General features: G+C 37.2%; 1 protein-coding gene across 1 annotated transcript; it reads left to right on the forward strand.

Moving 5' to 3' along the window:
- The first annotated feature begins 824 nt into the window (after nt 1–824).
- LOC120328712 (cilium assembly protein DZIP1L-like) lies at nt 825–26,743 on the forward strand. The gene is made up of 21 exons (XM_039395244.2): nt 825–1,026; nt 1,789–1,946; nt 2,707–2,823; nt 3,249–3,443; nt 5,385–5,484; nt 6,605–6,705; nt 7,869–8,030; nt 8,815–8,964; nt 10,778–10,897; nt 13,365–13,397; nt 14,584–14,617; nt 15,338–15,477; nt 16,912–17,059; nt 17,958–18,012; nt 18,323–18,526; nt 18,785–18,846; nt 19,514–19,690; nt 20,372–20,508; nt 21,382–21,448; nt 22,743–22,838; nt 23,155–26,743. The coding sequence occupies exons 1-21, from the start codon at nt 957–959 to the stop codon at nt 23,226–23,228; spliced, it is 2,400 nt and encodes a 799-aa protein (XP_039251178.2). The 5' UTR covers nt 825–956; the 3' UTR covers nt 23,229–26,743.
- The last annotated feature ends 428 nt before the right edge of the window (nt 26,744–27,171 follow it).

The raw sequence follows: 27,171 nt of genomic DNA on the forward strand, positions 1-27,171 counted from the left end.
TTATATATAAATTTGTTTATATGTCCATGTATGATAAGTCTTATAACAGGATAAGTTTTCATATTTATAGTAGTAATATTTATTCATCACCATGTGAATATTGAAGATACATTTACAAACAGACAGACAGATAAAAAACATAATGGGTATATGCTAATGAGAAATTAAATAAGTTGACTTAGCCGTGTAACAGGCAGTGGTCTCCTGTCTACATCGTCCGATCACCATGTCATGTTGGATATTCGAATCGTTAACCAGTTTATCGTTCCAGATGCGCCGACTTTGATAACTGATCAGCAAAAAAACGTGAACTTTCCTTTGACAACGAGGGTGCTAGCAATCCTCTCACGCATCATGTAATACGCGATTACAAGCTGGCATAACGAGGAAATAATATTTATTTAGGTCGAAATTCTTACCTTGATCCACGGCGCTTTAGTTAGAATAGGGTATATCCACAAATGTTGATTTCGCCATTGCATAAATCACGAGCTGAGTTAGAGTACACCACGAAAAGTTAAGATACCGGTACTTCATGCAAAGCATGCCAGAAGTTATATCTGTAATGGGCTGGTCACAATTGTAATATCATTTATGTTCGCAAAACAAAACTAAGGGAAAAATTGTGAAATACGTAAATATTCATTTAATACTCCCGAGGTGCACGAATTGATTGATTAATTTTGATAATTTGACATTTAGATTTTTTCTTTTATACGTAAACATGCAAAATATCTGACAAATTGTATTGTTTTTTAAAAAGGATTCTGACGCAATAATAAGTTTAAATTTTCCACGAAACCACAGTCCAAACCGCTTGAAATACGACACAACGGGACTGATTTTCAGGACGTAAACAAATGTGTTGCTGTGCGAAGCCTCTCTGTTAGTTTTTGTGATGTTTTTAGAGAATGAATCAATCATCAATCATCAAAAGTGAAATAAAATAGCTGGTAATGGCTGGAGAAACGGCAACTCAGTATCAGATGTTTAGCAGTCATCTATCTCCAAACAGTAATTATATGGGTGAGTTTACCTTTCCCACGCTGTCAATGAATGAAAAAAAACGGACGAGAGGCCGTGGTTTACAGGTTTAAGCTGTCTTATCGGCTTTCCTCTTCCTTGGGGAAATATGTAAATATTACCTTACTTACACCCTTGGCACTACTGCACTAATTGTTACGGTATCGGTACTGAAATCCACATGCATTTAGAAATTTCTATCTTTAAACAACTTCCAAGGCAAATGTAAAACAGAGTCCAGAAGTCTGAAGGGTGAAAGTCAGTGGGGGTTTAGTTTAGTACCACAAGTACTTTCATTGGGCGTAGCATAACGAATTTTGCATATGTTATTCCTAACCCCCACCTGACTATGCCTTCCAAAAATTACAACACTATGACATCACCATCACATCATAGAGCTTGCCAAAGTATAATTATGATTGCCCGAAATGGCATTTGAGCCGCCGATAACGAACTCACTAATGCCGGATATCTCTCTCATATCGTGATCGCTGCGACGAGAAAACAAGAGAAATGGCTTGCTCGATTTCGGCTGATCATCTGTGCGTTTTGGACGACTATCCACATACTTTGGTGAACCTTAATACGCCACTGTGACGTCGCAATGACGTAATTTTTCGGTGACGTGGTCAGGTGGGGGTTAGGAATGATATATGCAAAAATTGTTGAGCGTACTCCAGGACACCCGAAAAGTCTGTATACCATTACGAAAGCCATTGCGTACTTTGAAACTAAATATATCAAATCCGAAATTTTCAATTATAGCTCCACCACATTTGTATGAAGCAGAGATGGGCGTTCCACCAGAATCATTTGCTCCAGTGTTTCAGTTCAGGAAACGGCATGGAGAGATTAACTGGAGAAAAGTTGCAATGATTGATGTTGACAAAGTTGCAAGAGAGTTGGACATTGACACGTTACAGGTGAGGAGAGGTTTTAAATAAGAATTTGTTCACACTGACTTCTAAGGCTTGTACTAATTTAGTTTATTTTGACTTCATAATACAACTATGAAGTTTTCTAACTAGTTAGAGTTGGAATTTTGGGCGCTCCAGAAGTGTGTGCCCCAATATGGAGGTAACTAATTTTGTTCGCCTATCTGACATGAAGTTGTGTAAAGGGACTGAAACCTATGGGCGGGGGTCTCACTTGGCTCACACAGACAGTCCCCGATATCGTAATAGAACTAAAATAAGGACAATCGAAATAAAATTATGGCACAACACTAACCTGGTACATACACTACGGGAGTACCAAATTTAGAATTATAATTTTAGAATTTAGAGGTCGATTCAATGGTGATGAATAGTGACGATTTAGATTTTCTCTGAAGTTTGGAGCTAGAGTCGAAAATCGGAAATCAAAACTTTTATCAATCTTTTGGATTAGTATCTTATTCCTATTGATATTTGTTTCATGTCCAGTAATAGCTGTAACTGAGTGATTTTCTACACCGAACATAATATTATATATGTATTTTTAGTCAAGCTCTACAGAGATCATGTGAAATGTATTTCATTATAATTGAATTTGTTAATTCAGGAATCAGGTAGGCAATATCAATAGTTCAAGTCCTTCCAATCTCATTATGTATCAATATTTGCTCGTCCAGAACCTTGTTTGGAGTGAAGGTGTTTCGTAAATAGTCACCATCTATAATTTTGTTCACTTTCATCATTTTAGGAGCACATCCAGACTGTGGCATTCTGTAACATTGATGTTGTTTCTGACCTTGACCCAATGTTTGCAAAATTGTTCAAGCTGTCACAATATATGATCGAGTATATGCTACATTCTCAGGTAAGACATGTTCCCTCATTTCATGTCATCATTTTTCCACTACTGTTTTCAAAGTTGATTCGACTTAATAATATCTCTACTAGTTCAGAACATCAAATTCTGTGATTTAAATCTAATTCACAAGGATTAGGTGTGTAGGTCATTAGGTGTTTCACCTTTTCGGCATAGAACTGAAACTCTGGCAATTCAAACTGAAACCCCGGCGATAGCCAGTGAAGGGGGCTTTGATGGCCGAATCCCCTCACTTTGTAAAAAAAAAAACTGTGTCATACAGACCCGCAAGACTCCTAAAAACCTGCCAGCTGTCACGTTCTAACTTGACAACTAGAAATTTCAGACTTCAAGCTGTTTTAAACAACTCAACTAGTAAATGAGAATCAGCCTATATATTATATTAGAATTTGAAATATTTTTGCTTTTGGCAGAGTTCACTTCAAGCAATTATAGCAGAGCTCGAAAACAAACTAGAGATTGCAGCAGCACAGCAGAATTCAGCACAGGATAAAATAGGAGAATTAAACGATGATGTTCAAAAATTAAAAGCTGAGAATAAAAAGCGTCGGAAAATGATTGAACAACAACAAATGTTGATTGAATCTGGGGCTTCAAGCTACTACAAGGTGAAGTACGGCTATGCATAGATCAACCTTTTAGGTCAGTGGTTCCCATACCATGGCCCGTGGGCCAATTACTGCTTACGTAACGATTTAATACGGCTTGTCAAACTTATGTTTTACCTTTTTGCGTTCTAGATACCACCAATTGTCATGCCATTATCACAGTTTAAGCATGTGTATATTCGTAATAATTCAATTACACCGTTATATTAAATATGCATACAGGGTTCTCCCCTCTTTGGCCCGCGAATATCCCTTCACTTCTAATTTTGACCCTTGCCCAATCAACTTTGGGAACCACTGTTTGTAGGTGGAACGTAACCCAATGAAACCTTACATAGGATGGAGGAACTCCTGTGCAATAGTTTGATTGTCTTTTATGGTCTGAAATGTATGAACTATAAATAACTATAGATACATAGAAGTGACATATACTGGCAAAATGATCTTTAAATATACTGACAAACCTTAATTAGATTCTATTATTCTCATGATGTCACGCAACTGTGTCTTAGGACAATAAAATAGTCTTTTTCCCTAGAAATCAGAATTAATAATATTAATTTTGTGTATAGCCTATCAAAATTTCATAAGAATATCTGGGGCTCTCCTTAGATTAGGTATGTTACAAAAAAATTAAAGTTCATCCGATTTAAATAAAAACTGCACCAGTGGATAGATCTAAGTGAAAATAAGAAACCAATACCAAGTTTGCGAAAAATGGTCAAGAATTAACGGAGATATCTGCATTTAAGTACCGCCCGATAGGCCAATTTTTTCCATAAGGATTGTATTGCGCCGACTCAAAAACTGTGACCGCGAGAATGTCAGACCGATAAACAACAGAATGTATCTCGGCTATTTTTGGAGGTAATCGAAAAAAATTTTGAACGAAAAGTTATTGTGAATAGAAGAACCTAATGCAAAAAAGTTTACAAATTCTTTTTAACGATATTAGCTGCTTTTCAATTAATTATGTACGAGAAAGTTTCTGAACTTTACATAACCTCTGGTCGGCAACGACCTTCCCAATACGCAAGTCCCCGCATACGCGGCAATTAACTGATTTAGCGTTTTTCATATCCGACCTTAATGAACGATTAATTATCATTTAATATTCCTTAACTCGTAGGAGATTTACCGCGCTTAGTGAAACGCAAAACGAGAGAAATCGCTGCGAGGGAAAATGTCGGCATTCAGTCGATAACTGGTGCGCGTTGACAGACGCGTGCTAAGATCATACTTCTCGTGCCTTGAATTAATTTGTACCGTTTCGTAAACGTATGCGAATTGACTTTTTTCAATAAGAACTTTAATAAATATAAAAAAAAAACACATATCAATCTTTAATTTTTCGATGTGCGTCACATCTAAGAAAATTCAGATTACTTTAGGATTTTATTCTGGCAACGATCATTGAGGCCGTCGGAAGATCGTCGCAAATCAACCCTGGAGTTCAGCATATTAGTTTGACAGTGCCTCGTTGCGGGTAATAATTAACGATGTTCTGATTGAACAAACTTCATAAAAATCGGTAAGTATCAAGTTAGGAATGACATACATGCGTCCATATATATTTTATTGGTGTCCATAGACAATATCATTAATTTGCAGTACGTATAACTTTAGCGTAATTTTTAAAAGCCCCGAATGTTGGGAAATTTATGCGCTAATGAAAAAATTCGAATACCAAATCATAGTTGCGCATTTTATCTAAGTTATGTCCAAATTTCATGGAATTCCAAACAATAGCAAGCAGTCCGTAGTCGTTTTTATGAGCGGTATTCTGACACGGCGTTACGGTACTTAGCAGATGTGGTGCGTACATTTTTTGGCGCGAAAAAGCGCGTTTTGTAACATTCCTACTTAGATGTGATACTTTTAATATCACATATTTACTGCCATTGGTATTTCAGAAGATAATTGTTCTATTCTTATTCCCAGTGTCCTCATTGTGAGAAAGCCTTCATGAATGCCAGTTTCCTCCAAGGTCATATGCAAAGGAAGCACCCTGGATCAGTTAATTATATCGGAGATGTCATAGGTGGGAGCTTAACACATTTTATATAATTTTTTGGGCGCTTCAGAAGTGTGTGTACCAATTTGTATGTAACTAATTTTGTTCGCCTATTTTACATCAAGTTATGTAAGGGACTGAAACCCATGGGCAGGGGGTATATTCACTTGGCTAACACAGGCAGTCCCCGAACTTGTATTAGAACTGAAATAGGGAAAATCGGAATGAAGTTATGGCCTAACCCTGACCTGGTACACATACTTCGGGAGTACCATTTTTTGAGTTTTTTTCAAGACAAGACTACAAAAACCTCTCAGAAGTTGAGGAAATTAACTTTTCCACTGACGTTCATTCACCCATTTTGCTCTGAACAATGTTCTATGCAAGCATCTACTGATATATAACTATTTTTCGGAAAGACCAGAATCATCTCGGTTTGGAATTGCTTACCCGATTCACCACACTCTGGGTGAGGTGGAGGGCATGGGATTTGAACCCGAGATGTTCAATTTGTGATGCCAACAATTGTTAATTGAAACACTTTAACCGCTAGGCCACTTATAGAATTCAAATATCTCAAGTGCCCGTTGATCACACAAGAATTGGAAGGGTTTTGAAAGTTACCAATAAGGCCTTTATGAAAAGAAAAATTCAAACGATCTTCATGTACTGAATGAGGGGGCCGTGGTTCTTTATTCGTCTTTTCTTTCACCCATAATTACTATAAAACTATTTTTGGGGCTCCCGAAGTATGCGAACCAAGATGGCGGACACCGGAATGTAATATGTGTACTAGGTTAGGGTTAGGCCATAATTTTAGGTATAAATACTACGGGAGACTCTTGGCTAGTCTTCGAACTGATAATAGGACTAAAATAAGGGAAAGTTGGAAAAAAATTATCGCCTAACCTGTTACCCATGTTACGTTCCGATGTCCGCCATCTTGGTTCGCATACTTCGGGAGCACCCTATTTTTTCTGCTACACGAAGTGTTCTGTTGCAGCATGCTGTACATTTACTTGTCTTCTCACTCTTTGTACGACCTAGGTTAAAAGTTACAATATTTTGAAACGACAGGGAACTCAATGCTTGAATTCCTCCCCCAGTTGGGAGACTTTAAATTTTATCTTCCATGTTTTTTTTTCAGCCCATTCTCAACGAGAACAGTCCAGATTGGCAGGAAGACTACAAAATTTAGATGAAGATCTGCAACAAGAAAGAGTCAATTTTGCTGATAAACTTAAAAAGGTATGAATACAGTGTTTGGATTCAGCCGGTTTGCACTGGTTCTTTAGAACTGTCTCACAGAATTTTATGAGATCAGCGAACCGGTTATCATTACTGAAAAAAACATGAATTTTTGTAACAGAACCGGCTTAAAAATTTGATTTTTGTGAAGGAACTGGCTGTCATAAAATTTGAATCCCACCACTATATGAAGAGGTCACTTTCCCAAGTGGGCCACCCACAGATAATAGACTCGGTTACTAAGCCAGAGGTTTAAAACTCAATATGAAATTATGAATGAAAAACAGTTTATTTATGAAAATCTAGCTTCGATAACATCGCCTGCCTGTTTGTTTCACTGATGTAACCCTATAGGTCAGGGTGATCCAAACCCAGGCCCGCGGGCCACACATGGCCCACTGCTTCATTATATGTGGCCCGCGTCGGATTCGGAGTGTAATTAAAAAATCGCATTCGATGTTATTTCGTCATGAAATTGACCAGAAAAATCTTTTGACATACTGTTACATCACTAACGTCACTGGATTAACTAGTGTTATGGCATTTTTTCCGTTATGAAGAGTTCCAAATCTTACACTAAATGTAGATATAGGAAGACTTTTGCAAGTTTTTTGGTGGTTTTTGCATGTTTTAGATTGATAAATGACAAATATTTATCGATGTGTTTGCACAATAAAATTTTTATTTTTTGTTTTGCACTGTTTACCTATTCTTGGCACTATTGTGGCCCGCGAACAGTCAAAAATAATTTTGTGGCCCTCGACAACCTTGAACCACCCTGCCATAAGTATTTGTCACAAGAGAAATTTATATCCATATAATCTATAGTCCCCCACCTCTGGTTTAATTGTAAAGTTTTATGCAGGTTGTCCGAAGATTATTACATACATACATATTTATCACATTACACGACTAATTACCATGTCATGGTCCAAATCTTCTGTGAGGTATAATTTACTTGGACTGATTTCCTTTTTACCAGCTTTCTTTTCCCTCCAAATAAGGGGTGGGTAAATCTAAAAACATTTTCGTGTGTTAAATTCCTCAGTAGTGAAACAAGTTTATAACAAAGTTCGCCGAGACGTCCTGAATATTCAGAAGACGTTCGGTGTAATCGCTTCGACATTGTAACTGATAATATGTTCCATTTTCTCTGCATTTAGGCTGAGGAGGAGAAAGCAGCCTGGGGGGCTCGAACGAAGCGAGATATGCAGCGCTGGAAGAAAGAAGAGGAGGGAAAATGGAGGAAAGAATTAGAAGAAATGAAAGGTAGTTTCCTGAAAGAAATTCAACAACTAAGAGCCCAGGAGTCGGAATATAAGTTGGTAAGTGACTAGAGCTATCCAAATATTATTGCGTAATCCTAAATGTATTTCCATTGTACAATAAAAACTCCTGCTTCAATCGTTTTGAGCAGCATATACCTCAAACTCTCCCATCCAAATATTTCAAGGGTTCCATAAAACTTGAGCATCTCCACCAAGAATAGTGCCTGAGACTAGCGTTTATGCCTGCAAATTGTGCGAAAAAACAGAATTCAAATATTTATTAATTAAGCGAAAACAGAAAAAACTTTTTAGTGCATGAACTGGTTGGTATCTGTGTGGGATCGCTTCATACATTTACTGCGAGTGTAACCATTCAGACACAAAATTTATGCCAGATGTTTCAGTTATGTGAAATTCACTTGCTCATAGCTGTTTCCTGATCACATTGACCTTTGACTCCCATGTCAATCGTTATTCACTAATGCATAATTGATTGCTATATCAATCAATCAATCAATTTATTTTGGTCACTCTGAAAAAAACAAAACAACAACAAACGTGCAAAGGAAATGGAGGACGGGCATGACCCAATAAAAAAGTTAAAAACGTACAAGTACGTGCCCGTCCACCAAAAACAGTCGAAAGAACACAATAAAATAAAGACACGATGTAAAATCGGGCAATGCCTTTAAAATCAATTTTAAAATGTGAGACAAGGATCAATGATGCTTCGCACTGAAGATAAGTTCCCTCTAGATTAGACTCCATGAACCTCACCTGGCGTTGAAGGCAGACTTGCATTCGTTGTGCAAAATTGCCAATCACTTGATTTTCTTTCTAGAAAATAACCAACCTCCAAATGACAATGGATGAAAGGCATTCTAACCTTGGTGAACTGGTCGACGACATTGAAGGAGAAAAACAAAAATTATCTATATATGAGCAAAGAATCAAATCTTTGGAACAAACAAACGCTGATAAAGAAAGTCAGGTCAGTTGAGAAACTGAACAATCTGGAAACTTTTAATGAGTGGATTTTTTAGTGGCTTGGCGGTGTGGCGCATCGTGCTGAGTGTTTGGATTAGGATTGATTATGTGCGATAGGATTGCTGGACTCCTCGCCGCCGTAGGGTGGTTGAAGTAATTGCTGGTCGATTACGGCTTCCTCCACCATCAAATCCATGCTTCCGAAAACAAATAACTGGCTAACTAATCCCATACACGACCTGGACTGGTAACCGGACGAGAGGCCGTGGTTCACCATATGATTAAGCTGTCTTATCGGCTTTCCTCTCCCTCTGGATAATTATGTAAATCTTATCATATCCTTTTATGTAACTATTATCAAGATTTTACTACAGACAAATACTCTGAATAAGAAACCACCTATTAATTAAAACCGAACTCTTTGTGAAACCTGGTTTGGCATTGCCTATCTGGTTCAGGGGATCCAAACCCAGGCCCCCGGGCCACATGTTGCCCGCCGCTTCATTATCTGTGGCCCGCGACACATTCGAAGAGTAATCAAAAAATCACATTTTGTGTTGTTTCGTCATAAAATTAATGAGAAAAGTCTTTTGATATATTGTCATCACTAATGTCACTGAATTAAATAGTGTTATGGCTAGCTGGGGAAACTAGCGAAGTTGAATGATGTGCTTGGCAGTCTAAATTGTTATCTGGCTTTCTATCTTTTTGGTCGGGAATATATGCCAACAATATAGGAATCATAGAAAACTAAAAATCGAATGCGGATTCTATTAGCCTAGAATGGCTATGCCTGATATCTATGTGAGTGCACAATAAAAGTGTTTGTTTGTATTGCACTGTTTACCAATTTATGGCACTATTGTGGCCCGCAAACAATGCAAAAATAATTTTGTGGCCCGCGGAGCCGACCACCTTGGACAACCCTGATCTAGTTTATCACACTCTGTGTTAGGAATATGTATGAGATTTGAACCTGTTGTTTTTAATTACTAGGGCAGGGGTTCTGAACGTTTTATGACTCTTGGCCCGCTTTCCAGAAGATCTTAGAACTTATTGCCCCCCTATTTGTCATTGCGGCAGTTTATTTATAGTGTTATTTTAATTGGCAGATCAAATCAGTCCCATTAGGTTCAAACAACTCATGTTTAACAGAGTGAAAACGTCCTGTGGCCCACTTAGGGGGCCTCCGGCCGGCCCTTGGATAAAACTGCTGCTGTGGGAGTTTTTCGTTTAGTTTCCATTCTGTGCAAGAAGATGCTCTGATCTTTACAAGGTCAACACAATATATGCTCTGTCAACTTTTATGTCGTATTTTTCACTAACATTCATTGGGTTAAATTTTCATACTCTGCTTGACTAAGAATAGTTGGGGCTCCCGAAGTATGCGAACCAAGATGGTGGACATCGGAATGTAATATGTGTACTAGGTTAGGGTTAGGCCATAATTTTAGGTATAAATATTACGGGAGGCTCTTGGCTAATCTTCGAACTGATAATCGGACTAATATAAGGAAAATTGGAAAAAAATTACCGCCTAACCCTAACCTGTTACCCATGTTACGTTCCGATGTCCGCCATCTTGGTTCGCATAATTCGGGAGCACCGAATAGTTAAACAGAGGATTAAGACTAAACAATATAGGTTTTGCCAGTTGTGTATTTGTTATTATTATCATATTTTATTATCCTGATGAAACAGGCCTGAATGTACATTTGAGACACAGGCAAAAACTTAGTTGTTTGCATTTCAGTGTGTTTTTGTTTATGTTGGCAGCTTTTCATATGTTTCCTATTAACCACAAATATTTCTTTCAGTTGAGACAATTATCCGCTGAAATGGCTTCTATCCGAGACAGAAACAGACAAGCATTGAAAGATCACCAACGTCAAATGGCCGATACTTACGGTTCTCAACTCAACTCTTTGAAAGCAAAGGTATGGTTTAGCACAGTGGTCGGCAACCACCGGGCCGCGGCCCATCGCCGGTCCGCGGAAACGTTACTTCCGGTCCGCAGAGAGGTAACACAAAAGATAAATAATAAATAAGTAATAAAACCTCTACAATCTAACCACAAACCCCACGACTAAAAAACAGCACAACAACAGTAAACCAGACAAACACAACACCAGGGGTCGGAAAAAATGCTACCCGCGATCTAATTTGTTGCGGACCTTGAACGACCCGACATTTAATAAATAAAACAAAAATTAATCCCAAATTTATTATTGTCTCTACACGGATTTATATGGTGACAAGTGCTGCTGTACGGAGCTATTTATGTAACAAGTAGCGTCAGTTGTATGTCGTTCGAGTAAATTTTGATTTTTAAAATTTGAAAATGTCTGAAAAACGGAGCGACGCGGGTCGAGCCTTCCAAAGTGCTTGAACGGAAAAATATTTTCCTTTCTTGTGCATTTCAAAACCGGTTTGCTCAATATACTCAGTCAACATCGCAGTTGGTAAGTGTTTCAATGTCAAACTCGTTACGAAACGAGTCGTCGAAAATTCGACCCCTAGACCCGGGACTGCGCCACAGCTCATCTATTCGACAGTGCAAAACGTGTAACGTGCACGTTCGGAAGAACATATGGCCTTGAGCAGCTTTATCTAAAATGCATTACACTTAGATTGAATTTCGTACTCGCTTGTCAGATCATCATTTCGACGACGAGTTGCCATAAAAACATCATCTTTCACATTGATAATAAGTAGGCTACATAAAAACAATGTATTGTTGGATAATAAAAAAACGCCACATATACATCTCATTGGGACATGCTTTCAACACAGCAATAGAAGGGCAGCAATGCGAATGCGCCATAATTTGAAGTTTTATTATGTTAGCGATTGTTCGAAGGCGGAAATATTGCGGCCCGCGCGCTACCGGAGATGTTTATATTCGGCTCGCAAGTACATGAAGTATGCCGACCACTGCATAACAATATTGAGCAACATGTCTGATTTCATGAACAATTGCCATGTCAGTATGTCGCAATAATGCTGGGTCAATTGTTCTCTCTACGCCCGTATAAGAATGACTCTCATCAGCCCGACTAAGATTTCCACAACAAAACGATACAGGCATTGTTAACATTCCCGAAATCTTGATGTGAGGCCTGGTTTTCAATATTGATAACTACAAAAACGGAATAACGAAATAGGATGGAAGTAAGAAACACGTTACGTGTGTCAATGTCGACCATATCCCGAATATGGGGACAGTTAATGGCCATCAAACAAATACAGACATCACATTAAATAGCATCACCGTCGTTTTTAGTATATTGTCAACATAAATTTTCTAGAGAGTATAATTTATTGCATAGGCTTAGTTCGTTTGTAAAAAGGTGGTCCGCCAAAAGTTTGGTCAAGCTTTACCGGTCCGTCACTTGAAAAAGGTTGCCGACCACTGGTTTAGCATGTTTGGGGAATATATTTGTGTCGTGGATGGCTGATGTAATAACATAGTATTGAAATAAACTAGTGGCCGAAAATTTTGCCCGCCTAGATTGGTGGGCCATGTAAGTGTGACATAAAAAGTTAATTTTATGAACCGAATGGCAAGATGGCAATGACCGAATGGCAATGCGTAAGCTACGTATAAAAAAAGGGTAATCCCGAAGTATGTGAACCAAGATGGCGAGCACCGGAACGTAGTATGTGTACCAGGCTATGGTTAGTCCATAATTTCAGGTACAATTTTCCTTATTTTAGTTCTATTACGAGTTCGGAGACTAGCCAAGTGACTCCCGTAGTATTTGAACCTCAAATTATGGCCTAACCCTAACCTGGTACACATACTTCGTTCCGGTGTCCGCCATCTTGGTTCACATACTTCGGGAGTACCAAAAAAGAACATTAAAAGTGCGTTATAGGGACGATAGCAAAACCTCGTCTGCACTAAATTGAAACTCGAAATAGGCAGTCGAATAAGCTGTGAAAAGCACGCCATCGATTTAGTGGGCGAGAAAACGTTTTGTTAACATCCCCATAACATGAAAGTATGTGAGAACCTAAAATACAGAGAGTCACAGAACTGGTATGTGGGGGAAGGGGCTGAAGCTGATAATATGACATATCAATTAGATAAGAGACATTCTGTTCCTGTCAGATTCATAAGAATGGATGTAATGAAAGTTAACATATCGATCATTTCGCAAAAGTCTTCTTGTTGGAATTTTTTTGTTGCGCCTAAGGAATCGATCAATCCCAATTTTATTTTCATGAGATAGTTGAAGCAACTAGCGTTTTATTAAGGCCACATTTGCTTGGAAAATTAATCCAGATAAATTGTATACCTTGCTGTAAATCGCAATTGCGTCATCTTAGAGATATGTGATAATCTAATTTTGAATGAGCTAATTGAGCTGGTTATGTTCATACTCTGTTTTTATTTTACAGTTAAATGATCGTGGAAAAGTTCCAAAGGAGCGAGTGAGTACTTACTTATATTATAGATTAGGGTTTCCCAAACTTTATTGGCCGCGGGCCAAAATTAGAATCGGAAGGGTGTTCGCGGGCCGGAAGAGCGTAGTGCGCGATGATTTAGTCATGACATTTTTTTAAAACATGTTTGTTAACTCATAATGATGCTTCATGACGTATTTCTTCAGAATTGGAATGGTTTGCTGACAAAGAAGACAAATTGCTGAAGTTTGATTTTTTCCAATACAGAAATACGAACGCTGCCATTTCTTTATTTAAGATTTAAATAAAATCTGTTTCCAGAGTGTAATTTATGTTTGTTATTTGACATCTCAAGCTTTCTTATATGGTTATTATCTGAATCACCGCCCTATGTTATCCTAATACTCAATACGTATAATTGAGAGATGAGTGTGCTTAAACTGTAATAATGACATAACAATTGGCAGTGTCCATAGATCACAAAAAAGTATAAACAAAGTCTGTTGAACACTATTTCACTTAAGCTCGACGGGCCATTTTAAATTGTTATGCGGGCCGGATTTGGCCCGCAGTTTGAGAACCCCTGTTATAAATTGTACATTGTACGTAGCAGTCCACATTTGACATAATTTTGCTGGTGTCATAGGTTGGAGATTCTTGGCAGTGGCTTAGACATTTTTTTCAATGGGGGGGAGGGAGAAAAAAGCTAGCGGATCCGACCGAAGGCTGGAAAACGTGCGTTTTCATGAGTCTTGATGGTCTAAAAACGTTTTGATATATGAAAAATTTCCATGTATGATACAGAAAACTGCTTTTTTACGATTCAAAAAGGAAGGGGGTTTCATATCATCTGTGTTGTGAACGCCATGCTGAAATATACATAATTCCCTACAAAAAAGTTTTTTAACAATTTTTGTCTTGCTACAGTCTATTGTAGTTGAAAAATTGGCCCCAATTATTTACTTTGTGTGAGGGGCTGTACTTCAGCCCCTGAAATTCGTTGCACGGCTCTCTGTGGGGTCGTGACCCCCAGTTTGGGAAGCCCCACTCTATAGTCAGTAAAAATCCTAATCGTCGTACATTCTGTAATATCTTAAAAATGAGTGAATTCTATCTATTGTTCCACTACGATGTTGATGAGACTTTATAGTTAAGCCTTTACTTTAATCTTATGCAAGGAAATTCATTTCATAATTTTTACATTTTTTTTTAGGAAATTGTGCCGATGGCTGTTCCAGAAGCTGCAGGTGAGTTAATGACTGGAACTTTGATGCCAGATTTTGTAGATTTTCATACAAATTTTCTCCAGTACTAGAGTCGGAATTTGGCATGTTTTAAATGGTATTGATACCTGAAACATACTTTTCAAACAAGGGATGGGGAGCCAGTTCGAAATCATTCAAGCACTGGTTCCAGAAATTCATTTCTTTACATTTACATTGTAGCTGGGCCCCGTCTCCATACCAACTACCCATGAAATGGTTCTAGTAAATCTTGCCGCAAGAAATTTCGCTGCATAGGAAAAATCGCAGCATGAAGAATAGTCGCAAAGCATTTTGCTGTAAAACAGTCTTTGAAGCACTTTTATATTTCAAAAAGATTCGTTATTTAGAGCATACCCTAACACTATAAACCTAACCGTTTTCATCACAAATACTTGTTTTACAGCAAATTGCTTTTCTGCGGCGATTTTTCATGCGATGAAATCTCCTGCTGCAAATTTCCCGGACAGGCCATGAAATATCTGCCTGAATGCAGTTTCATGGAGGTTAAATATCTAATAGTCGCCACAGCGTGTAAAACTTCGAATGGTGATTGGAGATATCCCAGTTCTTTCCAAAATGTTCCAACTTATGTGTCTTGTGTAGAGTCCTGTTGACAGTACAACGGGTGTAAAATAGGTTTATTAATCCAGTGAAATTGCGAGAACAATTCAAACAGAAATTGATTCAAATTATCTTTCCCAGTGTCTTATGAAGAAGTTGACGCTCGTTCAAGCGATGCACTTTCAGAAATGCGAAGAAATCAACAAAATTTCGCTCGACAGATGAGACCTTTCATGTTACAACTGATGGAGAATAAACTACAAGACTGCGGCGTTGACCCGGTGAGTTTTTACCTATTAAAATTATTTGGATTTTGTTTTATGGTAAATCTTAGTGAATCTGAAGTCTATTGAGCAGGGAAGGCCGAAGCCAATTTGTCCTTTGCTCTTGAATACTTTCATTTTCAATAAGAATCTCCTGAAGTATGCGCACCAAGACGACGCACAACTTGAAATCAGATTGTGTACTAAGTTAGGGTTCAGGTTATGCGACATCTTGGTGCGCATACTTCAGGAGCACCTTCGATAATAATTAATTCAAATATATTGCTATTTAACCCAGTGGTTCCAACTTTTTTCCCGAATACCTTCCTTTGCCTATTTTAAAACTCTCCATCCTGTCCAGCTTATATAAGTACTGTTTCAGTTTGTATGTTAGTTTGTATTCCTTGAGTTATTTTAGCTGAAACATCAAAATTGGGTTTCAGTTTGGTTGTGGCAGCATCAGGCGGGCCAGATTGAATTAGCCAACGGGCCGGATTTGGCCCGCGGGCCGGATTTTGCTCATGCCTGCTCTAGAACAGAAGTTCTCAAACTTTAATTAAAAAACATGTTGAAAATCCTGGATGGAATCACAATCTCTAAACCAGGGGTGCACAACCTTTTTGCTATTGGCGGCCACATTGCATTTCTTTTTATACAATACGGCCGCTAGGAGGTTAATAGCGCGCCGAAGGTGCGCGAAATTTTTTGGCTTTTAACGTCATAACCGCGTATTTGACCTGTGCGAGGTGCACTCTGCCCAATTATGAAGTATGTAGGACTACTTGGAAGTATAATATTCGCATTTTAAAAGGATTTTTTTTTTTCGGTGGACCTATTCTAGAGCAGATATATTCTGCTAGTTGCATAATGGTTGCACAATTTTGAAAAAAATCGAAAGTCGGGGAGCGGGGAGGGGCGGTCACCCCCATTTTCATGTCCCCAAAAGTATAATAAAATGTCAAATATTTTTATGAATTTATTCTATAAAAGTTTGCAAAGAATTGTAGCAATTTAATGACTCCTTTGGTCTTGCATGTGGGCAGATAAACTTGCAAAGTCAGGTAATTGGCAGCAAATACACCATCTAGATTGTGACGCTATGTGTCGTCTGACTTTTTTGCAGTGCTTCTGTTTTGCTTCAATATACGCCAGCATAGCCGCCAAATCCTATATTTTGAACTTTTTTTTTCATAGGATTTTGTATGTGGACAGCCGCATTTATTTTTCGCGACGGCCGCAGGTTGTGCACCGTTGCTCTAAACAATAAAGAAATGTAATATCCAAAATAAGGCGGGAAAGATATAATCTAAGAAATATTTTTATTTTTAATTAGCTTTACGCCCCCTCAAAAAATTGTCTACGCCCACCCTTGTGCGTCCCATCGTTTGATTCATTTGCTCTAGAATATGGATTCTAGTTTTTTTGTATTACCCTAAACTTACACATTTACAGACTGCACCTGGTATCAGCTCACAAACACTTGCAAATAAACTAATGGTTCGTAAGACAGAGCGACAACGCAAGGCAAAGGAACAACCCGGATTTTTCTCAATTCGTGATCAAATGAGAAGAAAAGTAGATGAAGAGGCTTCTAGAAGAGGTAAGATTATTTGTTGTAAGGGAGTTGGACCCTTTTCAACATGTTTCCCCGTCTATCCTTCTTAGATCTCCTTGTTATTTGTTTAATCTTTGGTGAATCAGCACCTCTCTATTTGACTTATGTATAGTTCGAATATTTTATAACAGAGGTGTGCAAAATTTGGTGCTCCCGAAGTATTGTACCAAGATGGCACACAACCTGAACATAGTGTGCGTACCAGATTAGCGTTCCGTGAATTCCCCATGCAAATAACATTAGTGAACGGAAATCCAAATCGAAATCAATTATCTATCAGTTTAGAGACGCCAAATGTTTAATATTGAGAATTTAAATATCGATATGATATATTTTGAAATGAGGGGAGGATTACTGCAGCTGCAGCCGAGATGTGATATGCGTCTCACGCCAAATCATATGAAATAATAAAATAAATCAAATTCTAAGTTTTGTGAGTATATATATGTATATACAGTGGTGGGGTTCTATGGAACCGTCTCACGTAATTTTATGAGATCAGCGAACCGGTAAGCATTACGATTTACTGTCAATGTTCTGTTTGTAACAGAACCGACTGAAAAAAAAATACTTTTGTGAAGGAACCGGCTGACAAAAAATTTGAATCCCATCACTGTATATATATATTTATCGGTTCCATTACATTTGAACCCACGTACATTTGAACCCATGACAATTGCACCTGTATGCTATTGCACCTATGGAATTTTTTTTGTTTCACGGATAGTTGAACCCATACTAACCCTAACCCATGGGTTTAGCACCCGCATATAGATTGAACCCGTGGATATACACATGGATTCAAATGCACGTGGGTTGAAATGTACGGTCCCCATATTTATCATTACATGTGAACTGTTAATTTATTAACTCTCTTGCCCAGGTTCTCCACCTAGAAAGAGAAGAGGGAGAGCTCCATCACACCTACCAAGGCAATGGTAATTATAGCTTATTGAGCTACACCCGAATCCCATAACTGCATGTTGGTTTAGCATCTGCATGATATTAAAGATATCGGACCTCCTGAAGTATGCGCACCAAGATGGCGCACAACCTGAATTCAGGTTGTGTACCAGGTTAGGTTTCAGGTTATGCGACATCTTGGTGCGCATACTTCAGGAGTATCAAGATATCATTATTCTACTCATTTGTTTTCATATTTCTTTCTTTTTGATGATTTGCCTGAAAAGTTGTTCATTCGTTTCGATGGAATCAGTCATGTACAGTACATGCTTTATATTCCTTCAGGCAATTTTCTCCATCTCCTGTTAGTGCCAGTCGTTCGCTGGAGCAGTATCCATCAGGACCGCAGTTCAGACAAACAGCGCCAGCAGGAAGGATAGATCACCCACCGTCCCCAAAACGTAGAAATGGTAACGGTCCATCGGTCAAGCGTAAACAAGATAAACCAATGACAAGAGAGGAATTGAACACCAGATTTGAAGATGATGAGTAAGTAGACTTGAGTTATTTTGATGAGGACGCTCAAACGATACTGGTATAGTTGAATTGTTATGAATATACACATGCTTGAACTGTGATAATGAACAATTGGTAGTATCTAGAATGCAAAACTATTTCACTTATAGTCAGTGGGCTATATTAAATCGTTACACAGGCTTTGCCCACGGGCTGTGGTTTGGGAACCACTGCCTTATATTGTGTATAAATACCATCTTTCAGTTAGTGATATTTTCAATCTTTTTCCAGATCACCATGGGATTCTGAACTCAGTGAACAAAGGGACATTCCTGGCCCATCGAGACCACAAGGTAAAGTAATAGCCAGTCATGAGTGTTGACAAATAAACAATTTGAATAGAATGCAAAATAAATGCAGTTTTATAAATATGTTGCGTTTGAACTGAGATACTTGTATCTAAAATTTATTATTTTCATAAAAAATTATGGTTAAAGTTGTATGGAATTCACTACCACATCGGATGTTTTACGAGAATTTGTATATACCGTATAAATTTGAAATGATTGAAAAAGTGTGGGTAACACTGGTATATCCTATTATATAAAGTCGAGTTTAAAACTCAATAGTTATCAAACTAAGGATCAGCTTATATGCGCATGACTCTGATCGCACTAAAAATTCAGATTATACGCGCATGACTCTGGACTGAAAAGCCCTCTTTGGGGGGTTTGACAGTGATAGTGAGGATGAATTTGAAGGATTTTGAGACACTTACCACCGTCATCAATAAAAGTAAAACAACAATAATGGTTATCACTTTCATTAATTTTCTTTTGCAACCATTTGCTGTGATACAGCATTTTATGATTTGTAGGGTTGGCTTATAGGTGGATTTTTATAAATCCACCATTTTAGGGTGGAGATCTACGGTTTGTGCATTTTATGTCCATATCTTTACTCAAAGTTGAGTTTCTCTAAACAAGTGCTTTGAGCAAATTTTACCTCTTTTTTCATCAGAACCGCAACTTACTCCGTCCACCGGCCGACAAGCAACCACACCAAAGACTCCAATCACCACTAGGATTCCAACTACCGCATCCACTCAACGACAAGAAGATTCCTGGGATTCTGATGAGCTTGATGACATCCTCAGTCCCGAGACAGACATCAGGGAAACGAGACCAAAAAGTGCTGGTGAGAATGGACTCAAATTTTTTCCTTAGTGCGAGGGTTTCCAACCGAGGGTCCTTGACCTCTAAGGGGGCCACAAAGCAGTTGTAGAGGGCCACGATGCTAGGTGTAAGGTTGTTTCCTATTCCTCTTCACAAGATAACGTACTGTTCTTCCTAGTTTCATTGCGTGGGTGTTTTCACTTAGTTGAGCATGGATTGTTTGAACATAATGGGATTTGGAATCAACCAATCAAATGCCACTGGAATGATAAACAGGGGGGCTATGAGTGCTAAAAACCTCCGGAAGAGGCCAGAAGCCATAAAACGTTGGGAAACCTTAGCATATTGTTATGATTAGGAAAATCTGAAGTATCTTTCCTGTTAGCTGTTCAAGTTTGCTCAAAGCCAGGTCCTTCAGGAAAGCTATTTCCCAGGTAGCAGTCCTTTGGTCGTGCATGAGCAAAATAACCCAATCACAAGAGAGAAAAGATTACTGGTAGAAGAGCTGCGAGTCAGCTCAAAGCAAGTTCTTCAATGTCTCACTAGAACAGCAAAATTCAGGATAAAATATCAAGCCGTGTGAAATAAAAGTAATGACATCAGGTATATGACTCTTTCCATTTCCTAGTATTGGAAATTTAATTCGATAAATCCATTAGCCATAGAATACTTTTGTTAATAATGATTTTTATTTCAAATCCAGGCAGCACTAAAATCCAGAAACTTGGAGCAAACATAGAATCTCAGCTTCAGTCTAGAACGACTTCTAAACCTCCTGCTGGATCTGTTGATCTGATGGCTGGGAAACATTCTGTTACTGGTAGCAGTACACAGGTCAAAGTGGGTATATTTCTTTTCGTTTCAAAAATTGAAAATGGTTGTTCAAAATTTCACTTAAGAGTGTTAAATTTAACTTTTTGGCATCATAGGCAGCGGCGTAGCCAGTGGTGGGATTCAGCCGGTTCGCACTGGTTCTATAGAACCATCTCACAGAATTTTATGAGATAACCGGTTAGCATTACTGAAAAAAACATGACTTTTTGTTACAGAACCGGGTAAAAAATATGATTTTTGTGATGGAATCGGCTGACAAAAATATCTCACCACTGGGCATTGTCATGGGTTCTGAAATTGCTAACAGCTAGCGTTTCAAGCTATGAAAACTTGCTATGTGTGACACAGAAAAATGGGGGCTCCCGAAGTATGCGAACCAAGATGGCGGACATCGGAATGTACTATGTGTACTGGGTTAGGGTTAGGCCATAATTTTAGGTATAAATACTACGGGAGGCTCTTGGCTAGTCTTCGAACTGATAATAGGACGAAAGTAAGGAAAATTGGAAAAAAATAATCGCCTAACTCTAACCTGTTACCCATGTCACGTTCCGATGTCCGCCATCTTGGTTCGCATACTTCGGGAGCACCGAAAAATGTTTGTTTTCAACCGCAACCCCGAACCCACCAGAAGCATACAGTGTTCATTACTGTATGATGGAGACAAAGATCAGCAGTCTTGCCCCTGAACTTCCCCCATTTATGGGATAGTGGAGTGTGGCCTATTACCGGGTAATGTTAATAAGTGTCTCTAACAGCTTAAAGTTACACCATGTGTTATCAGAGCAGTAAAACTGCATAAAATTCCATCAAAATTGTTTTGAGTTTAAAGGCAATGACATTTCTCAAAAAAATATTTCAGCTTTTTTTTTTTTTCAGCATTTTGATTCTGACGACGATGACTTTTCACCTGTTTCATCATTACATGAACCATCACCAAAACCAGGTAAAATTCACTGTGTTTTTCTAACAGTAAAATTTTTGTTGTATTCAATCAAATCAAGGTATGAAGACTATAAATCAAATTTGAAAGCTGAAGAAAAAAACTAAAAATTTTGGATCAGAAAAATATCTAGAACTCTGCTCTTTGTATAGTAACTTGCTCACCCATCTCCCCCTTCTTTGCCCTAAAAATCTTCTCTATGTGATTAGGTAATATGAATTTTTTTTACACGAGTTGGCTGAAATAAGATCACAATCTCCGAAACTCATAAAATCGAAAAAATTATGATAGAATAGTAGCAAGCTGTGATAAGCCACAAAAAATGTGCAAAAGCTCGGTGTGAAAAACGCTAAATACTTTGCACAAACAGTGAAAAACTGTCAAAAATCTTTCAGAAACAGTGAAAAACAATTCCCTGCTAAGGCCAATAAAAAACAGGAGCAAAGAAGTGATTGGAAGCATCTGGCACCTATCAAAAGCCTAAACCTAGTGAATATTGAACTGATTCAAATCACTGCAAGAGAATGCGATAGAGAGAAAGAGGGATTATTATTTCCTCAACCGGAAAAAAAGTGGCATTGCAATAATAATAAAAATATACATCAGCATAAGCGAAGTGGTTCTAAGAAATATCAACGTAGGAAATATCACAGCATAGGAAAAATCGCTGTATGAAAAATCGCCCTATTTAAAAAAGATTCGTTATTTAAGATCATACCCTAACCCAGTGTTTTTCAACCTTTTTCGAGCCAAGGCACACTTTTTTCAGTGAGAAGATCCCGCGGCACACACAACTGAAAATATGAGGAAAAGAACCAATATTCACAATATAAGTGTTATATTGTTAATATAAGATTTTTAACACTGAAGAAATATGTTGAATAGGACATCCTGAATAGTAATCTAATAAAAACAAAGACAAAAAAGCAAATCGCCACCTGATGCTGCCACCGTACTACATGATTACTCTGCCGGGCGCTACACCGCATAGACACACAATTTGGAGAATTTCCCACGGCACCCCTGACAATAATTTACGGCACACCGGTGTGCCGCGGCACCCCGGTTGAAAAACACTGCCCTAACCCAATAAACATAACTGTTTTAATCACATAATACTTGTTTTACAGCAAAATGCTCTTGCTGCGATTTTTCATGCGGCAAAATTTTCTGACACAAGCAAAATATTTTTTCGTATAGACTGCGAAAGCGATACAACCATACAGTCATCAGATTTAGTTCCCCTCAATAAATTTAAAGGAACAAATTTTGTTTAAAGCTCTTTTTCTCCTTCCAGCACCCAGAGGTTCCCAACAAGCTCTTTCCAAAGTCCATCAAAGTACGGCGTCATCAACAAATACACTGGGTACAAGCGTATGGGGATCTAACCAAGGTAAATACATAAAACATGCCCAAAAATTCAAATTTGGAATCCATAACAAGTGGCTACTTGAGTAGAAATAAAAGGCTGGTAATTGTTTGACTCGGCGGTGTGGCACATCTTGCTAAACGTCAGGAATACACTGGCCATCCTATCTCTGATTACCTTGTGTAGGTTCGCAGGTCCGAATCTATTGCCATTATATATATGGTATGAAAAAATCTCGTCAATTCGATATTGTTGTGGTTGGCAAGTATGAATGACTTTTCTGTATTGGATGTTTAATCCCAACTGTGACACCTTTAATCCTATTTTGTATATTTTTCAGGTAAACCGGGAACTGGTAAAAATGCGACTGCAGACCAACAATCAGACTGGGATGATGACATCAGTGACCTTTGACACCGAGTTACATTTTTTCATAATTACAATATAAGCATTATGAGTTAGATAAGATAACTCGTTTCGAACTCCGTCATGGTACAAAATAATTACAATACTAAAGACAAACTTCAAATGAGACATGGAAGGGTGCTCCCGAAGTATGTGTACCAAGATGGCACACAACCTGAAAATAGTATGTGTACCAGTTTGGGGTTCAGGTTGTGCGTCATCTTGGAACATATACTTCCGGAGCGCCCATGGAAGTACTACAGGGGAATCTCAACTTGTGACATAGAATATAATAGTCAAGTTCTACTATTGTCATATCCAACCTGTCCTGGTACCCAGACAACAGGCCATGCTTTGTAACATGCCATTATCAGCTTTCCTCTCTCTCAGGATGAATTGAAAACCCCATCATCACTATGCTGATTTGCTTTTGAAAATTTTGCTCTAATATCATTACACTAGTTTTTAGCTTATATTCCGATTGTAAAATTTTGCCCAAAGAAAATATGGCATTTCTATATAATAACTCAATTATTTAATTATTAACTTAACGATATTAGTCCCTTATTAGTTGGGTTTCTTCGAGACTAGCTATTTATTCTCCTATGCTTTTGCACTGGTGGATTCATATACGGTACATATAATTGAAGAGTGAAGACATATTTTTTAAATTTTTCAACATTTCTGACTGACTGTTATTTTGTAAGTTGGTTATGTTTGTCTTAAGAAGTCTGAACTTGATCAGAAAAAGCATTACAAATCATTAATTTAATCTTCGAAACGCTTTGAACTGGCCGACCATGGAAGTTTTTTTTGCAAAAAATAGTTTATATATAAAGTTTAATAAGGCAGGTATTCTTTATATTAACATAGCTACATATTTTACATTTTCTTCGTTCTGTTCTCAAGTATTTCACATTTATGTATTATTTTTGGGTTCACACATTTTTTTGTAGGCTATTAGTATTAAACATTTGCTTTAAGCAAAAAACTGAAGGGACATTTGGAATTGAAACAAGGATGTCCAAAACGAATCAAAATTCTATTTGAAAAAGGAGATATTTGATTTTAAAATTTGGTAACTATGTATACCCATTTTTTACTTCTTAATAATACCCATTATTGTGTTTATTACACTAACGTTTGCATTGGCGATTCTATTTCTCGTAATTTGGAATATTTGCTTGAATTTGCTTTGTCATCATTTATTCATAAAAAGTTGAAAATGCAAATATTTATATTTCAGTTCAAGGTTGATATGTATTTCACATTATTGTCTGTGACCATATTGCAATTTTTAAAAATAATTTGATTTAAATCCTATGTTAAATTGGTTAAGGCAATGCCAATCCGAGAAAACTGAGAAAATCTGAAAAATTAGTACATTCTTGTTTATCAGACTATCAGTATCTGATTGTCCAGAGTAGTGGTTCTCAACCTTTTTCCTTCCATGGCCCATTTTGTTAACGATAATTCTGTGGCTCATTAAATTTTCCATGCCAGGGTAAAACTACAAGAAAAATAAATCTTATTGCGATATATGTACTTTCACGTTAATAATTGGAACGTAAATAACAGCAGCTTCATCATTTATTTCTGCTGCAATCAAAATTTAATATAGTGACGAAATCAAAATAAATTTATCAATAACTCTTTCAATTTTCAATAATTTTGTGGCCCAACTCAAAATATTGCTTTGTCTGAGAAGTGAGCCATGACTTACTGGTTGAGAACTGATGGTCTGAAGCCAAAGGTGTGAAAACAATTTTCCATGTATTTTTTCTCCAAGCAAACTAACAAAAACCACCACCCAGGATTCATAATTTCTGTTATTAATGCTCAGATGAAAAGGTTACTGTTCTTTTAATATAAAAGCTGTTTGTTCAAAGACCTGAAAATCTCGTTGAAATTCCATGATTAATTGGGTTCTTCTATCGTTCTGACTTTATAATTTTATTTAAGATTTATAGATTTTAAGCAGTTGGTCTAGTTTTTTTTAATTTTTGTGCTAACTAAATATTTTTGCACACATATATAGTTCGTATTACCTATGTCGTAACAAATTATGGTACACTTTCCATTTTATCAGATTTTTTTGGGAATAAAAAATTTGCTCATTATCAAAAGTTGAACCTTATTACAGTTGAATACAATCTGAAAAATATACCTGAAAAAATATTTTTTGCACGCAAAGTCTGTATTACCTATTTCATCACAAACTTTGGTACACTTTACTCTTTCATTAAGTTTTTTTGTTCAATTAATTTTGAGAAAGGAAAATTTGGCGCTTTGGAAATATTCGTACCAAGATGACGCACAACCTGGTACACCTACTATGTTCAGGTTGTGCGGCATCTATATATGAATATTTCGAGAGCACCGAAAATTTTCAATAGAAGAATTTAAATATTATTACAGTTGAATACAATCTGATAAAATATCTTGGATTTGGTTTTTGGAAATGGCATTTTCTCAATTTGTGTATGTTTAATATGTACACCCATTTCTCATATTATTACTCATTATTCTGTTTATTACACTAACATTTGGGCGCTCCAGAAGTGTTTTCCACGTTTGCTTCCGTAACACTGTAAATATTTCTCATAAAATGTAAAGTTTTTGACCCCAGGTCAAGAAACCTTGCTCACACCTGTGCTGGATGTGTCTGTATGAATATTTTATTCCTCAATTTCTGTAACATTAAAAAAATATGTTGGTTTTGTAGCTAGAAACGGTACGGTATTCTTGAGTTGCTTTTTATTATCATAATGACTATGCTGTAGCAACAATGAAGATGAATATCCTAAGTCAGGGCTACTTAACTGGCGGACCGCGGTCCGAATCCGGACCTTTCGAGTATTTGATTCGGACCGCACCTAATTATTTATTTTGGATCATTACCTCAACTTTTTGAATTTCCTATTATAAAACGACTTTCATAGTTTTGAATATATATGAAAAGAACTATAACACCATAATAAACAATTTTAATTTGCTACTAATCATTAGTCGGTCGAGGAAGTGCTCGTTTAAGGATGCCGAAATATCATTTCTGGAAAGACCGGACCCAAATAATTTTGAAGTTTTGTTTGCGGACCTTCGATAAAAATAGTTGAGTAGCCCTGTCCTAAGTGATTCGAGAGACTTGGTGAACACTAACTCAATTATATTTCTGCGCTGTTTCGTCTGACAAAAGTCAACTCATTTAGACAAATATTATTCAATTACCGAATGATTATTAGTTTTCGGTGTTGCATTCTTTATTACACTATTTTTTTTATTACCTCTAGTTATTTTTAGCTCTGCTTGGGTGACTAATTTGTGTCATATCAGTAATTAAATCCAAGTTGCAAGTATTATTTTGAGATAGCAATTACTGAAGTGTGTTAAGTATATTTTATTTCTCAATTTCTGTAACATTGAAAAATATGTTTGTTATGTAGCTAGAAATGTAGGGTATTCCTAAAGTTGCTTTTTATTATAATAACTATGCTATTTTACTAAAAAAATATATACTCAAAAGATTTTGTGTGTGTTGTTGGTTTAAAAAAATTGGTGGTATGGCTACGCAGATATGCATATTATGTCAATCACACATTTTTTTAAATGTTAGTGAGATGTAGGAAAACAGACTCAAAATTACTATTTTGCTTATTGTTGGAAAACCACTGGTGTGGAGGAAGAAATTTCTTGAGTTCGAATCTAATACTTACAATAACCAAAGTTAGCGAGCCAATTCTGAAAAACCAATCTATTCGCCAAACTTCTTTATCATTAAACGTGTTAGTAAAGCACCAACATTCTTGTGTAAGGCAAAAATGGTATTCACAAAGTGTCGTAGATGTTTATTTTGTGCCAAATCAGACGCCTGGTTACATGCATTCTCTCAATTTACCGAGAATCGGTATTTGCTAAAGTTCTTTAACATGCTGAAATGCTCGCAAACTAACGA

The sequence above is a fragment of the Styela clava genome, chromosome 7, assembly GCF_964204865.1.
Source record: "Styela clava chromosome 7, kaStyClav1.hap1.2, whole genome shotgun sequence".
NCBI lineage: Eukaryota > Metazoa > Chordata > Ascidiacea > Stolidobranchia > Styelidae > Styela > Styela clava.